This window comes from Dermacentor variabilis, chromosome 7 (genome assembly GCF_050947875.1).
Source record: "Dermacentor variabilis isolate Ectoservices chromosome 7, ASM5094787v1, whole genome shotgun sequence".
In the NCBI taxonomy this organism is placed as follows: domain Eukaryota; kingdom Metazoa; phylum Arthropoda; class Arachnida; order Ixodida; family Ixodidae; genus Dermacentor; species Dermacentor variabilis.
Window position 1 is genome coordinate 130,305,478 of NC_134574.1, and position 16,511 is coordinate 130,321,988.

The window sequence follows — 16,511 nt, forward strand, 5'->3', positions numbered from 1 at the left end:
CAGGTTGAGCTGAAGGCCGGCGGCAGTTAGGCACTGTAACACTTCCTCCATCTACAGAGATGGGTGGGATAATCGGGCAAAAAAATAACCGCATCGTCTAAATAGCACGGGCACGTTTTCCACTTGAGACCACGCAAAAAGTTGTCCATCATACGCTCAAATGTTGCGGGGGCATGGCGAAGCCTGAAAGGCATGACACGAAATTCATATAGGCCATCTGGTGTTACAAAGACCGTTTTAGGTTGGTCTTCAGGTGCCATGGGGACTTGCCAATAGGCGCTGCGTAGGTTGATAGAGGAGAAGAACTCCGCGCCCTGGAGACAGTCAAGGGCGTCGTCAATTCTCGGAAGAGGGTAAACGTCTTTACGGGTTATTTTGTTAATTAAGACGACGATAATCGACACAGAATCGAATTGATTCATCCTTCTTCTTAACAAGAACAACGGGAGATGCCCAAGGGCTATCCGAAGGCTGAATGACGCAGCGCTTAAGCATGTCAGCTACTTGGTCGTCGATAACACGGCGCTCTGTCGCAGATACATGATATGGTCTTTGTCGCAGTGGCGCACTGGTACCTGTATTGATGCGATGACAAACAGTAGACGTGCGGCCCAAGGGAACATGCTGACAGTCGAAAGACGAACGGAACTAGTCGAGAAGGTGTAGAAGCTGGGCGCATTGAGAAGCAGTCAATGTGCCGGCGATCGAGCTATGTAAAACAGCGGGCGAAGTCGGCTCCTGCGCGGGGTTATCGTCGAACTGGTTCCATCGTCACTCATGAGGTCACTCCGGCGACCTCATGAGTGACGATGGAACCAGTTCGCATGTCAATGACGGCAGCAGGGTCGACATACTGGGCACGGCCAACGCACTCCCCACGAAGCAAAGTGAGGGGACAGGACAATCTGTTGGCGACGAGCAGTCTGCTGATGCTGGCATGAACATCCAAAAAAGCGAAAGGCAGCGGGGAACATCTGCGACGAGCGAAAATTGCAGATGGCGTAAAAAGTACGCTGGCATTAGCAACAATGTTGCATGACACTGTGGCAAGGGCAGATGAGTGTGGTGGAATTGTAACGTCTTCGGCAACAAATACCTCATCTTCAGGTTCACGAGCATCAAGGAGTGGGGCATGACACGGCGTTTGAAATTCCACTTTAGCACGAGAACAGTCGATGACGGCCTTATTAGCGGAAAGGAAGTCCCAGCCCAAAATAATATAGTGGGAACAAGAACACAGCACCACAAATTCGGTGTTGTAGAGGAGGCTGTTGGCCACAACGCGAGCAGTACACACAGCTGCAGGCATGATGCAGTCTGCGCTGGCAGTTTGAAGTGACACGTTGGACAGTGGCGTCATTACTTTTCTGAGCAAACGGCAAAGTTTGGCACGAACAACTGAAACTGCGGCACCAGTGTCAACGAGGGCGAGTGCAGCGACGCCGTCCACAAATAAGTCAATAACATTAGTTGGAGAAGGGAGAGGCCTTGGTCTGTTCGTGGGTAACGCAGTTCTTGCCTCTGGAACTGCGACAATTAGTTTTCCCATTCCGGCGAAGAAGTACGACGATGCATCGGCGAAATCAAGCGGCGTCGAGGCGATAACGAACGGCGGTGGTCCGAGTAAGAAGACATGTGGCCAGGGTTCTGAGACGCGGAGGACAGCTGGTATGGGGAAACGTATGTTGCGGCGTCAAAGCTACGATGGTAGGACGTTGCGCGGTGATGATAAAATTGTGCAACATGACGAAGTAGACCACAGGCAAAACATATTGTCCGGTTGGCAGGAGTGTGCCATTGTCCACTGCTGTGTGGGTACCGCAGCTGAACGAAGTGGGGAGCTGGATGCAGTGGCACAACTGATGGGGATGGCACAAAGGTCGGAGGTGGTGGCCGCGTGAGAGCCTCGGCATAGCTGAGAGGTGCAGTCACTTCGGGAAAAGCAACGGGAGTTGGCACCGGCGGAGTCTCGCGGGCAGAAGGGAGAGCTGCGCTCACTTGCTCGTGGCTGACCTGGCGAAGGTTGGCCGGCAAAGGCGAAGGTGGTGGTGTGGCTGAGGACAGCAGCGAAAGCTGATAAGCGACCTCAGCACGAACGAACTCTTTTATTTGGCAAAGCAGGGAGTCCATCTCGGGAGTCACGGTCATGCTCGCGAGGGTTTCGTCGGACGCAGGGGGGCGCCGCATGAGAAGGCGCTGTCTGCAGAGCTCGTCAAAACTCTGGCAAAGCTCAATGACCTGAGAGACAGTGCCTGGGTTTTTGGAGAGGAGCGTATGAAAGGAATAATCGGAAATGCCCTTCATGATGTGACGTACCTTGTCTGCCTCCGCCATCGTCGGGTTGACACGCCGGCACAGGTCGACGATGTCCTCTATGTAGCTGGTGAACGTTTCACCAGTTTGCTGGGATTGACTTCGTAGGCGTTGTTCAGCGTGAAGTTTACGCACTGTTGCGTACTCCAGGGTAACGTGTCGTACTGCTGCCGAGTTGTAGCGACGCCTGCCTATCGAAGCTCGACCGACGTTACTATTGGGTAGCGTGGCGTTGTCGGCGGGCTGCAAGCATCCGGTAGACCATGGCGACCAGGCAAGGACGAGACGATTTCTAGTGCGAAACTTGCACGGTTTATTCAAAGGTTGGTGAAAGATGAAGAGAAGAGACTGAAGTGATCTAAAGTACATTTCGGAGCCCCTTAATTAGGCTCTCTACAATCGTGGGAGGGATCTTGCTTCCGTCGACGTTACGTGACCGGCACAGAGTCAGATTGGCGGAAAGAGGGCCCCGCCTCCGAGCCTCCTGGAATTGTTGACGCTTGTCCGTCTCTTTACGCGTTGCTGGTTCGTGGAAGTTCTCCTGTAGAGTTTGACCGTTCGAGGAAAGGGTCCCTCTAATGTCGCACACACACGCACACAAAAGAGGCCTGTAAACACCACGGGGCTTCCGCCAGACCGGCAGACACTTGAAAATGGTCATGGCGAAGTAGGAAGTCACGCTTCATTTCGACGAGGCATGGTGGGTGAAGGTCGAGTGAAATTCCTTTCTGCACATGGTGCCAGATGCCGACCGTAGCAGGAGAAGTCATGCCTCATTTCGACGAGGCATGGTGAGAGAAGGTTGGGTGAAATTCCTTTCTGCACGTGGTCCCAGACGCCAACCGTAACAGCACGCCAGGGCGGCCGAAAATTTCTGTGATGCTGGGTTTGAAGCTAGTCCACGTGCGGAAATCGGCTTCGTGGTTTTTGAACCACAGCTTGGCGATGCCCGATGAATAGAAGATAGCATTGCTGAGCTTGAGGGGATCGTCCCATTTGTTGGTGTTGCTGGCGCGTTCATACGATTCCAGCCAATCTTAACGTCTTTCTCATCAGTGCCGCTGAAGATGTAAGGATCCCGCTGACGCTGGGCACCGGCACATCCGATGGCTGGATTAACCGGTGGTGATGTCGGGCTGGGGTCGTCAGGCATGATGGATGGCAGAGTTCGGGTGCATAATTCCAGGTTGGGGGAAAACTGCAGCACCTCCACCAGAATCTAAGAATACGGTACAAGAGAGCAGCAGGCACCAGAGCGGCTCAGGCAATCTCGAGCTCACGCCTCCCGGACGACTGGCGATGTGCCTGCAGCGCCGGGCATCCCTCTTCACTACAATATATATATATATATATATATACGGACATCAAAAAAGGACTCCTTAATGATATAAAATGCTTGGCTCATTGTACTTGTTTATTCTTGACTGGGGGTAAAAAGAAGAGCTACAACTGTCCTAATGTGTGAAAATAGGGGCTAACACGGGCTTGATTTTTTTTTTTAGTCACAGCCTTACAAAGTTGTCAATGTAGAGAAAGCTTGACTTCGTGTGGTTGCAACTAACTTTCCTAAAGTAATAGCAAAAGTTCAGACATGGAGGCGGCGCTTATCTTATCACTGAGAGAGAGAGAGAGCAAATGATAAATGAAAGATAGGGAAGTTAACCAGGACTGAGCCCAGTTGGCTACCCTACACTGGGGAAAGGGAAAAGGGGATGGAAAGATTAAATAACACTATGCTTATGAGTTAGACACGCAACACATGATTATAGAGTCAGTGCGATAATTTGAGGACCATGTAAAGGCGCCCTGAGTCCTTTAGTTGCTTCAAACCAATCTTCCAGCCGCACAACGGTCCTGCACATACTATGAACCACAATTTTTTTTTGCCAACCTTTTATGCTAGCTGATCTGTAAACCTCCTTGACCTGCCAGAGGAAGGTAATACAATACCCTGGACTTGAATGTACTTTAGTAGGCTACAGAGTTGTAGCCAGCTTGTCTTCTGTTGTTGTAAGCAGGTCTTGTTCTTCCTCATAGCAACAATGTAATGCTTAATAGGAGGCTTTCATCAGTTTTAATTTATGTGGAAAGCAGCTCTGCCAGTACAATATTTTCAGCATTGCTGCAGGATTTGAGTTCAAGTGGTTGAAAAGAAATTAGTGGACGTCGAGGTGTTCTTGTCTGGAGCTACCTGTAACTCTGATGCCAGTGGACAGCATTTTGAGGTGGCCTGATTGCTGCGTGCATTCTAACACTAACATTGCAAATGAAAGGGCTTAGGAAAGCGTAGATGCACAACCCGGAGCTAATCTGCAAATGAAGGTTGTTCTGCGCTATGCACTAAATGCACAAAATTTGCAAGCTGTATGCAGTACACAAAAGAGTTGTGGCTTGCATCTTTGGCCAGTCAGTTAGGTTAAGAGATTGAATATTTAGACAGGCAACTTTACTGAAAGCAACAGACGCCAACCACACTTGTTGTTTTGTTGGTTCTTATCACTTTCTTTACCCCACAACCCCCTTGCCTCATACCTTTCTATTTCGGCCTCTGTTTTATGTTGGAGTAGAACTTCAGTTATAGATCAGTAATCAAACCTCTACATAATGAAATATTAGATAAAATGAAATGTTGGATATAACAATGTTTGAAATGTTTCTCGTCAATATTGGCAGGAAGTTAATGTTGGATATAAGAAAGGTATTTTTGCATTGAACGCAACTTCATTATAATAACAAGGTTCAACTGCATAGTGCATTGACTCTTTTCTTTGTACTGTCTCGTGCATGTTGGAATGCTGCAAAGCATCTTGAAAGAATGAGTTGCCTGCTTTGATATGGTGTGCTTTGTTGTAAGTAAAACAGCACACCACTGTTAAACACTATACTAACCGTGCATGCACCTTCTCCTCTCTCCTTTTCCTTCTTGCAACCCATTTCCTGTCCCCCTCGACGCATGGTTCCCGCCGCCACAAATTCGCTGTCACTAACCCCCACCAGTGCCGGCCACGATCAAGCCCTCGAGCGCGACGGTGACCGTGACCGTGTCAAGCACGGCACGGCTGTTATGCTTGGCCGTTGGCCACCCGACTCCCATCGTACAGTGGTACCGACACGGCAAGCAGTTGCCACAGCGGAGCGCGCGCTACGCCATCCTAGCAGACTTCACGCTCGCCATCCGAAACGTCACGCTCGAAGACGAGGACATTTACATGTGCCGCGCGTACAACTACCACGGCCAGCCAGCTGTCTGGAAGGTGTCCCTCTCCGTGCTGCCATTGAGTCGGGAGCCGGCAGTGCCGGGACGCCGCCGGCGCCGCGGTCATGGCTCACGGGGTTCATCATTCCGGCGTACAGGCAGGAAAATATATCTGACCGGCAACGGTGCGTAGCAACGCACAGTGGCGCGAGAAGATGGGAGAGGTCACTCTGTACTCGGTGTGGCTGGTGCCCTGTCTTATTGCGTCGGTCATGCTTTAAGTTAGTTGTATGTGTGGACTTCAGGAAACTCTGTAGCTAGTTCCTCACTTCGGACTCTCTCTTTATCCTTGGGCCGTTGTCACGGCAAGAATGGTTTATGTGCATTCGAGCACAGATTAAGCACATTATATCTTCCAGAGTAGCATGGTCTACCTTTGCAGAGTTTACAGTGTGCTCTTGAATCACTACAGATTAAAAATATTACAGGCAACTATAGCTCCTTCAATAGCTTGTTAAAATAACGTAAAGAGTGAGGCTCTTAGAGAACTACATTTCAGGAAGCCATCTGGAATCTTGGAGCTCAAGGAATATTACAATTTGAGTAAGAAATGCTAAGGCTTAAGAAGTTATTTATTGCAATCATAAATTTAAGTGACACAGTTCAAGCCTCTGGCACGAGGTGCATCACAGGAGAATTCTAGTTGGCCTGACATCAGCTTTATGTATCACAATGTCTGTACATATGTATGCACATGCTTTTCATAACATAGAAACATAGCCATACAGGATCTGTTTTCCTTTTCATCTTTTTGCCCAGTTTTTGTGCCCAGTCAAAGGCTTGATGCATTAGCTGCCTGTACAACCTTAGAAGCTATAAACTGCCACATTCACAATAAACATCCACCTTGATTAAATTAATTTTCTTCACTTCAAAGACGGCACAGACGGCAGCGACCTTTCTGGTCGGTAGCCAGAAGGATCATAAAAGCAGGACCGCATTGAAATCAGTTATTTGACTCATTCTGCATTCTGAAAAGGCAGCGTCAGTATTTTGCTGCAAGATGATTTGCATTACAACGCTGGCAAGAAGATACATCATGCATTTTAGGTCTTTCCACAATAGCATTCATGCATGAATGGATTGTCAAGACGTAGGTAGGCTGGGCACAGATCACCCCAAACTACTGAGGTTTAGCTCGTCGCTGCAAGTGCATCAGCTGCAGTTTGTTGCAGTTTCCAGCGCACCTTCCCAGCAGAACCAAAACGCACAAAACAGAATAAAAGACTTGTGAAAGCCAAGTGTACATATGTCACTTCCAATAGGCCAGTGATTTACGTTTTGAAGAGCATCTGTCACTTGGTGCTTGTACGTCTGGGAAGGTACGTGTTTGGCTTAACTTGGCTTAACTGCTTGAAAAGAGACTGGAATATAAACAGCAATATGAACAGTAGTAAAATGACTGTGCAGTAGTCTTGCTTAAGCTTGCTTCTGAGGCATGTCAGACGCTTATAGAGGATGCGTGCCTGACGCTTTTTGCAAGTTCACACACATCATAGTGAAAGGTGGGTGCTTTACACAGATCTGTGCTACATATTTAAGTGCTAAAAGCTAAAATGCACTGCTTTTGCGACAATATTATACACAACGAAGTGGTGGGAATAGATTAATGTGGAGACGTTAGAGCTAGTCAATTAGTGTACATTATGTTCTGAATATGGAACAGATTGCAACGCCAAAAGCAAGCACACTTTTATGCCACGAAAGACAATGGCTCTGTAGAATGTGATTTTATGACAGTACTAGACAGACAATGTTGCAGTTTTGCAAACCTTTCTATCTGTTGATGTCAGTTAAGTTTCTTCTTGCAGGACATCCAGGCAGACTACTCTTCAAAGTGTCTTTGTTGCCGTCCGACGACACTTTGCACTCGGGGAGGTGAACTTTAGAATACATGGGTTTATCAAAAAAAGTAGGATACATTGACTCGCGGGGGCCGATGATCAGCTTGCTAGCTTCATCCTTCTTATGTCTACACACTCTTTTAAATACCAGTGCGAATTGTAATGGTACTCTTATTTTACCCCTCCTCACTAAAATTCTACCAATCAGTTCTCGTACATGACGTCTTTTCCAAGTAAGTGGGGCCACCAACAATCCACATTGTGACCGCCTTCTTCTCTAGCCCAGTTTCTGGAACACACAGTCCAACACTTAAATAAATGACACATGGCCGTCTTGCTCAAAGTTCCCATACCTCGGTGAGCTGGCCCGGTGTAATGGCATGCCCCACGAACACATGAATAGCCCTGCAAACACATAAATTGCCCCGCAAACATCTTTATCGCTCCGCAAAGATATAAATCGCCCCATAAACACGTAAATCACCCCGTGAGCTACTAAACCCGGATATTCTGCAGAATCTAAGATGCGATGTTGCCGACAGGCCTCCCATTGCATAAATATGCTCGACAGCATAAACTGTGTGTCTCCCACACTACAACGGGAATGCCGCCACCTGCGGCAGTGCCTGTGTTTCTGTTAGCCAACAAGAACAGCCCTATGTGCTGCTGAGTGACATGCGCGCGGTGAAGCGGCTGCTTGGTCTCCCTGAGTGCAAAGAGTCGCCGGACAATGACGAAAACACTTGAAAGAATCGTCGGCCTGGAAGTCCTGGGAGAAAAAAATCAACTATGTGTTTCATAATATATAATGGGATGCAAAGTTAGCTAACACTGATTTGTAGTCCAATAGCTACGTAGCGGTTCATGACTGCAGATTAAAAAAAAGGAGGGGGGGAAATTGGAATTCCGCCTCATTTGGTTTCTGCATGCAGTCAACCCCTGATAGCTTGACCTTAATGGGACAGCAATATTGGTTTGCATTATCTGAAGGTACAAATTAAAGGAAGTCTCAAATAAGCTCCTATAAAAGTATGGCTACCTCGTGGGATGTTGTTGCCGCGTCCAAATTAAAAAGCAGTTGGAAAAAAGAAACATTAAACCTGTTTACATGGACTTTACCGTGCGCTCAGACCATGAATGAGAGGATGGTACACATGCATATATACTTAGTTGCTTGCGTGTGAAAACTACACGTAGCACTACAGGCCGTCTAAGCTCGTTATAACATTACTGCATTTAGCATGAAAGTAGCCTCATTATATTCTATATATATTACAATCATATATTATTTACATGTTGATATTGATGAGAGACGTTTCTTCTTGACTCCATTATATCCAATAATATGTCATATCTGGGTTCGTTATGTCGAGGCTCAACTATCTAAATGCATCAAACCTGCACAAGCTTCACAGTGCCCATAGATGTTCAGTGTGTGCAGAAATGTATGGTACACATAGAGGCAATCGAGAACATGAGACACATCCTTGGTCGGTCATCTGTGTTCACTGTATAGCACATCCAAACATGTCAAACCAACTAGACTAGCCTTGTGACACATCCTCCAGGTTAGCTCGCATTGACACAGCGAAGGTCGACTACATTTAGATGATGCTGTGCTTGTGAGGGGTGCCTTTTGTTACTGTGGAAAAGGAAAGCAGCTGCTCTTAAAACACTTGCTACTGGCACTCCTTTTATATGACTGCACTTGGCTTTCATGCATGCTCGTATGACTTAAGTATTGAACCTTCTTTATTTCGTGTATAGAGGCTCATCTGCGAAGTAAAGTGTGAGGAAGTGTGGTGCTTAAAGGGACACTAAAGGAAAATGTTAAGTCGAGCTGCATCGATAGATTGTTCGTCTAGAGGTCTGTTGTCGTTTACCCTGTGTGCCTGTGTGCCAGCATATCATTTTTGCCGCATAGAAAATTGCCGCCGAAGGTCCCACTGCTGCTCCTAAATTTGAACTGCCTGTGCCGAAATAGATGAGTTGACATAATCTCCATGTGACCTCCCTCTATGCTCCTCTCTATGAATCAGCCAGTGCCCGTGTCACAGGCGAGGTGCCACAGCCCACAACAGATGACACCACTCCGATCTTCCATTTCCGTCATTTTCTTACTTACAAAAGCTTTGTTCTCAATACGAACAATACATTCATTATTACAGAAGCCTAATCTTTCAATCTAGACCAACTTAACATTTTCCTTTAATGTCCCTTTTTGTGTTGAGAAATAGACAGAAAGACAGGGAAGTTAGTTATGTGTTGAGAAAGACAAGAATAAACTAGGTGTCACAAGTACGAAACTCTGACTGGGAGTGCTCCCAAAGCACAATGTTTATAAATTATTAAAATAAGTAAAAGAAACTAGTTAATTATAGATAATATTGGGCAACTTTGTGAGTTTTTCCTGACTGTTCCTGTTTCCACTGACTCATGGTGAAAAGGACATAGACTTGCTATTAAGGCAGCAAGGGCAAGACTATAGGCATTTTTTGTGTGTCGCCTCAGCAGCCCGTTCTCCAGTCTGTGATTTGAGCGAGGGGATTTCTCTGTTGGTGAGGCTCGATGCAAGTTGAGCCATGACTGGCTGAAACATTAATTTCTTCTTGCAAGCAGCTTCCATTGCGGGACGCAAGCAAGCTGCATGGCCTTGGAAAGAAATAACACTGGGTGTATGTGCATGCATGCATGCGTGTGGGGCAAGCATTTCCTGTTCATAATAAATGTCTCCGTTGGGACGTACTTAGTGATCGCTTCAGTAAATGCGTAAGTGTTCCTGCTTTAAGCGCAGTATGACAGCGGTTGAGCGCAAGCACTCGATAAACTCTCTGCATCTCATTGCAGAGGTCGTGACAGTCGACGTGGTGATAGCTACCAGCGAGAACCGTGTGGGGGCACCTCTGCAGCTTGACTGCTACGTGACCGGCTCTCCCGAGCCACGTGTCTCCTGGCTGCACGACGGCAAGCAGGTCGAAACAGACAGCCATCACGTTCTCATGGAGAACCACACGCTGTTGATCCCATCGGCGGCGATGTCAGACGGGGGTGAATACTCCTGTCAGGCGGACAATGGCCACAGCAATGAATCCGTCTCGGTTCACATCATCATGGACGGTAAGTGGCGTCCATTGACCTTTGTGGGGTGTTGGTAATTTTTGTCGCATCCGAGTGGATGCTGACTTCCCCTCTTTCTGTAACATTCCTCCACGCTATGGGATTTTGATAGGATTTGTCTCTGAGCAGTACTGTTCTAAAGAACAAGATTGGGCAGTTGGTGCACGTTCATAATTGTGTGCGGTACAGAACAATGTATAATACTAGTAAAGCAACTATTTCCTTTAACTGTATTATTTTTTTTTCTTTGCCTATGTTCGCTTGCTCGCGTTAATTGCTTTGACTGTTTGCTTTTGTTCGCCTTGTCTTCTGCTAATTTATTGTTCTCTGCTCTTTCCCACTCTTGATATAGCACTATAATACGGCTGTACTATGTATAAATGATTGAATGAATTGACGACTGAGGGTTCAAAGAGGAACAACACAAATCAACACTTGTTTTGCTTCAACCTTTGTTCCTATTGCATTTCTCCGTGCAGAACGATAGAGCAGCTTTGAGACAAGTGAGCAAAGGAGATGAAAAAGCACTTGCTTTGGCATTATATTATGCCATGGCTCTTAGGAAATCCTATTTATCACAAGTGCACTTTTTGAGATTTTGCAGTTAGGTAATTAAAAGCGATGCATTTTTTATATGTTGTCTAGAGAGTGCGAACAGTCCACTTGAGTAAATGAAGTGTAAAGCATGCCTCAAAAGGCTTTCCGCATGGAGTATCTCTGCACAATATTTTTTAAGTAAGAAAGGAAGCATTCATAAAACTTTAATCATAGCTTTCAGTGTCTAAAAATACTTTGTTACATTTACGGGCCTTTGCCGCAACTTGCAAGCATGATAACATCATGAGCTGAAAAACTCGTCAAAGGGTAACATTCTGACAGTTGCTTTTGGTGCAAAATTATCAGCAGAAGCAAGTGCCCAGTGCCCTCAATGAATGCCAAATTTTTTGCAGATATCTATGTTCCGGAGTCGTGCACTGACAACCCCCGATTTGCCAACTGCAACCTCATTGTGCGTGCTCGTTACTGCACAAACAAGCACTACTCAAGGTTCTGTTGCCGTTCATGCATGCTTGCTGGCCAAATTCATGCTGATGGCAATGGGTATACCAACGGCAATGGTAATGGCAATGGATACGGCAATGGTTATGGAAACGGCTTTAGCAATGGTAATGGCTTCGGCAATGGCTACATCAACGGATACAGCAACGGAAATGGTCATACCAATGGGTACAGGAATTTCACTGGAACCGGGAACGGAAATGGCAAGGCTAATGAACTTGCCTAAGCAAATGTTGTCGATTCTGCAACTCAGGGTTGTTATATTGCTCGCCCAGTCTTTTCGTATTCGATTTTCAGTGGTCTAAACTCTCTTCTGAGTTTGCAATGACTGTTTCTTTCTTTACACATATCCTGGTGATTGTGGCACTTAGTGCATGCGCCTTATGACAGAAGTGGGTGTTTTTATGCAATTGCATCATCTTGTTGTTAACAAGATTTTTCCTTCTGGACTTAATTGAGAGCATAGTGTCAACACATTTGCCAGGACTGAATGCAAACATCTTTGGTTGAGACTTGTCAAAGTGCCATCCGAAAGAAATGCAAAATTCTCAGCCTTAGGAACAGCACCAGGTTGATAATCAAAACTGATTGCGCAAGATGCAACATCCTCAGCCTCAGGAACAAGATCACATCGATCTAATGAACACTTATTTCTTAAGATCACTTGCAATCTTTGCACTGATGTCTTAACAATTTATATTTCATTGTCTCGTGTAATTAATTATTCCCTAAGTGTGACATAGTTCTACAGGCTGTTGTGTTCATTTGTACTACTTTGAGAAATGCATTGGCCTGGCGATAAGCTGATGTCAGCTTAGTACGATGGCATTTGCATAGTGCGATCCTTTTCTCGATTACATGGTCTCTGACCTTGTTTTCACCATTTTCTTACATGTATTGCTTTAACACTGCATTACCTTGCAGAAGTCATATGGCTTTGTGTGCAATACGTCAAGCCTCAGAAACAAAAAACAAAAACAAAAGGCATTGCCATGCAATAATTAGTTAAATCAAAGAGTGGCATATCATTACTTGCGGCATATGCACTTTCAAGAAAAGAGTTGCTGCTGAAGCATCAATGAAGAACTGAGGGCATGCAAGAAATGAATGCTACTTATTTTTTTCTCCTTTGTTTATCATATACATACATGAATTGTGCTTAATATGCAAATTCCTTTGGTGACAAGAGCTGTTACTTAATTCGAGCTTGTGGCCTACTTGTCATTATAAACGTGCCTATACAGCCATTTGTGCCATTTCTAAAGAGTACTTGTTACTTGTGACAAAGTTCCTACACAAAGCGTTGTGCTTTGATGTTGCCAAACAGCTTTCATTATGTAATGGGCAGGAATGGGGCTTTATGAAGGCTGTTTACAAAAGTCTGCTGATGAGACTTGCGTTTTAAGCATAGCAATCATTTCTTGACTCGTGCAGCAAGAACTTCAGCAGATACCGATGGCCACCTTATTTGTGGTCAGTGCTGTATTACGCCTACAAGTTACGCTCCCCACATGGTGTGTTGCACTTGCTGTGCTCGTTTCGAAAAACACTGGTTTTTAAGCCCAGTGGCCACGGACAACATGCATGTGCTGGCAATGTTACTCACATACTGCCAAACCTTGATTGCGTGTCTCATTTTTTGCCCATGGTTTTGTCGGGGTGAGTTCCGCTGGGCGATCTGGAAGAGTTGCGTGAATCCGTAGAGTGAGAGTGCGAGCATGCATCTCGACATGCCAGACACTCAACATGCCAGAAATGCTCCACACCAGATCAAAGCGTAGGTCATTGGTTACATTGCAACAACTTATGGTGATGGAACCCCTGTGACCGTGCTGTGTTATAATTTGACTATACTGCTGTCACCTGCTTTATTGAAAGGCTCGTTCAATAATCTTCGACATAGCTTGAGCCTCGAAAGCAGCAAGTGCAGCTGCAGTATGAAAAACTAGTATATCTTGCAGAACTGCTTACATATAGTAGTAAAATGGAGCAAACTGAGCCTCCCAGCTGGTGGAAGTAACGTGGCATTCCTTTGATGTTTCGGCCAAGTCTGTGCATCAATGATAAAGGAAAGAAGCGATCGGTTGTGGAAGAGTAATTCGATTAGAGAATAACAGCGGTGAACGTGAACTCATTTTAAGTACACTCATGAATAAAGCAAATCTTGTGTCATAGAATGCAAAGAATCTGCCCCTTCCGGATTGACCTGTGGAATGCGCCATCACTTTTGCAATACTATATACCCAACACTGCCATTGTGTCGTATTACAAGATGCTCTAGTCTGTCACCACCACCTCTCCAATGCATTCCACGAGAGATGAGCATGGAACAGCATTTGTGTGTGTGTTTTTTTTTGTATGTGTCTGTGTTGTTGTCCTTCCAGTAGTGTCCCTTGCGCAGTGACATTGTTTTGCGCTTTGTTCATTCTCTGGGAGCAATTTTTCAAGTAGCCTGCAAAACAGGACTTTGTGCTTTTTATACTGGTTTACTTCATTTTAAGAACTTTAATCTCACCTTCAGTTTTTTACTTCACCCTTTGCTCGTCGTAATGCTGCCCGAACTTGTGTGTAGATGCAATCGTAAGTTGTGTGCAATTTCGCCCCATGATCATGAGCTCAAAGTTCGAATTTGCCAATCCTCTTTCTCATCATTTGCTGTGACTGTACTCTGGTCAGAGATAAGTGCTCGTGTTATATGGTCTTGTAGTAATTATGTGAGTGGTGCAGTCACATGCACGCGACACACTTTGCAATGCAATCACTAAATTGTGCGTGGAGAAGACCATGAGCTTGCTTGCATGCAAAGATTGCTTAATGCATTCTTCCTAAGAACAGCCGGGTCATTGTCATACAGTTTTTTTTGTCTGTTGCCAAATTCTGAACAATCCAGTGCAGAAGGTAATCTCCACTTGTAAGGCTTCTATGCTGTTATTCGATGCTGCGCCTAATTTCACGACAACGCCATTAATCTACCACAAGACCACGAAACTCAATTGGGGTGTTGCAGTAGTGTTTTAGCAAAGCACACTTGTGCAACAATGTCCAGAAAACGGAGCATGTACTTTTGTACCCAGCGCACAGTGTCTGCGCACGGCTTCTGTTCCAACCATTTGCAGCATTTACTCTTTTAGGTTAACTTTCCTTTTTAACTATTTCTCTTAAAACAAGAGAGAGATTCACAGCCTATTTGTCTATATTGAAAGATACTTTTGAAAACTGCGCTTTCTCGCTGGAGAAATATTTTTATTAGCAGTGGAAATGATGGCCAGTGTTTCTTTTTATCGAATATTGCACTCAAACCATGGTGGCAATGAGATTCTTTTGGTGCCAATTGCTTCATGGTATTTTTGCATGTTTAGTTGGGTTATTTTTTACCACAATATGACCTGAAAGTTCTGAGGCTACCTTTTGTTTTTTTCCTGGGTGTCTTCATGTACACTGCTTTATTTTTGCCTTGGCTTTGACCAGGCAATGCCAGAACATATGATATCGCAGGAAGCTTTGAGGGAACATCAAAGTAGCATTACTGTGTGCCTCACTTTCACATCATTTCTGGTTGCCAAAGCTGCCCTAATTGTAAGACTGGCCCAGTATATATTTGCAGTTCCAGAAGTAGAATGTATGAGTCAAGTTTGGCTTTCTTTTTTCAGAAGCCACTGCACTGTTTATGGGAGCCTGATGTAAGCAAATCTCATTGCAGGTGTCTGCACAGGCACAAACATTACAATGCAGTGATGTAACGCAACAGTGAAAGGAATTCAGATCGTAAGATCTAAATGATTTCAAGCAAGGCTATGTGCCATTTCATCTCTGGCACACAGCATGCTTCAGGCCATATGGAAAGACACAATATCATTGTTTTATATATTCTGCCTTACTGTACAGTATTATTTCTTTCTCGGCAGTCTTTTCGCCAAACAAGCTGCAGTGTTGCACTCTGTTGCTTCATTGAACGTCTTGCACTGTTTTGACAGTATTGTTTCCATAAATCATATTTAAATGTACTTGGGCATTGGTGCTTTTATGCACAAATGTCTTTCTCTTTTTGTGTGGGACAAGTGCTTTCGTATGGTGTATGTAATCGTCTCGTTTTGTACATATAAAAATGAATTGGCAGTATATTCTGGCCTGCTGTGTTCTTTGTGCGGAAGGTGTCCAGCGTAGTTTAGCCAGGAGCTTTATTTCCTGACGCACTTGTGCGCTTTGCTGCATGTCACCTCAGCTCATTGCTTCACAAGTCCTTAGATATATTTCATTTCAAGGAGTCAGCTGATTGCGAGTTTGTATCCCGGCAACGGTGGCCGCACTTAGATGGGGGTGAAATGCGAAAACACCTGTGTGCTTAGATTTAGTTACATGTTGAAGAACCCCATGGTGGTGCGAATTTGCGGAGTACCCCACTATGGCATGCCTCATAATCGGATCGTGGTCTTGGCATGTAAAACCCCATAATTTAACTGCGAGATCGAAGCGATTATACAAAGTGCCCCGACTATCATCCGCCAAGATTTAAAAATATGCAAAGGCCATGTAGCTGGACTGAAGCAAGGTAATGTTGTTTAGCGTCGCTTGGAGATACTCGTATTATTTCTTGCATTCTGCCTAATTACATCATTAGTCATAATAAATTAATCAACTTAAATATTATAATCAGATGAAAAGTGTCAATGAAGAAATTGTAGAGCAGCATGGAAAACTCCCAATACAATTTTCTATTGCTATACGCGCTACAGAAAAAGGTTTTTCCAAGCATGGAAGGATCCCGTGAATACACGCAAAGTGCCTCGAGCGGGCAGTCGAGCGGTCATTTTGCGTGTGTTCGCGGGCTTCTTTCACACTCCTAAATTTAGCCTCCGAGATTTAGCAGCTGCCGCCAAGACTCTGCTGCCGCTGGCTTGTGGGGCGTCTCCATTTATTTTAGC

General features: G+C 45.3%; 1 protein-coding gene across 4 annotated transcripts in view; it reads left to right on the plus strand.

The window, feature by feature from the left end:
- Ppn (proteoglycan-like sulfated glycoprotein papilin) overlaps positions 1-15,710 on the plus strand; it is a 209,006-nt gene extending 193,296 nt beyond the window's left edge. For 3 of the 4 annotated variants that reach the window (XM_075699305.1, XM_075699304.1, XM_075699306.1), the window contains 3 exons: positions 5,311-5,694; positions 10,261-10,530; positions 11,481-15,710. In XM_075699305.1, coding sequence (XP_075555420.1) covers positions 5,311-5,694; positions 10,261-10,530; positions 11,481-11,815 — 989 coding nt within the window. In that variant the 3' untranslated portion in view covers positions 11,816-15,710. The remainder of the gene's footprint in view (positions 1-5,310; positions 5,695-10,260; positions 10,531-11,480) is intronic. The other variant, XM_075699307.1, reaches the window with a different exon arrangement.
- Positions 15,711-16,511: the final 801 nt, after the last annotated feature.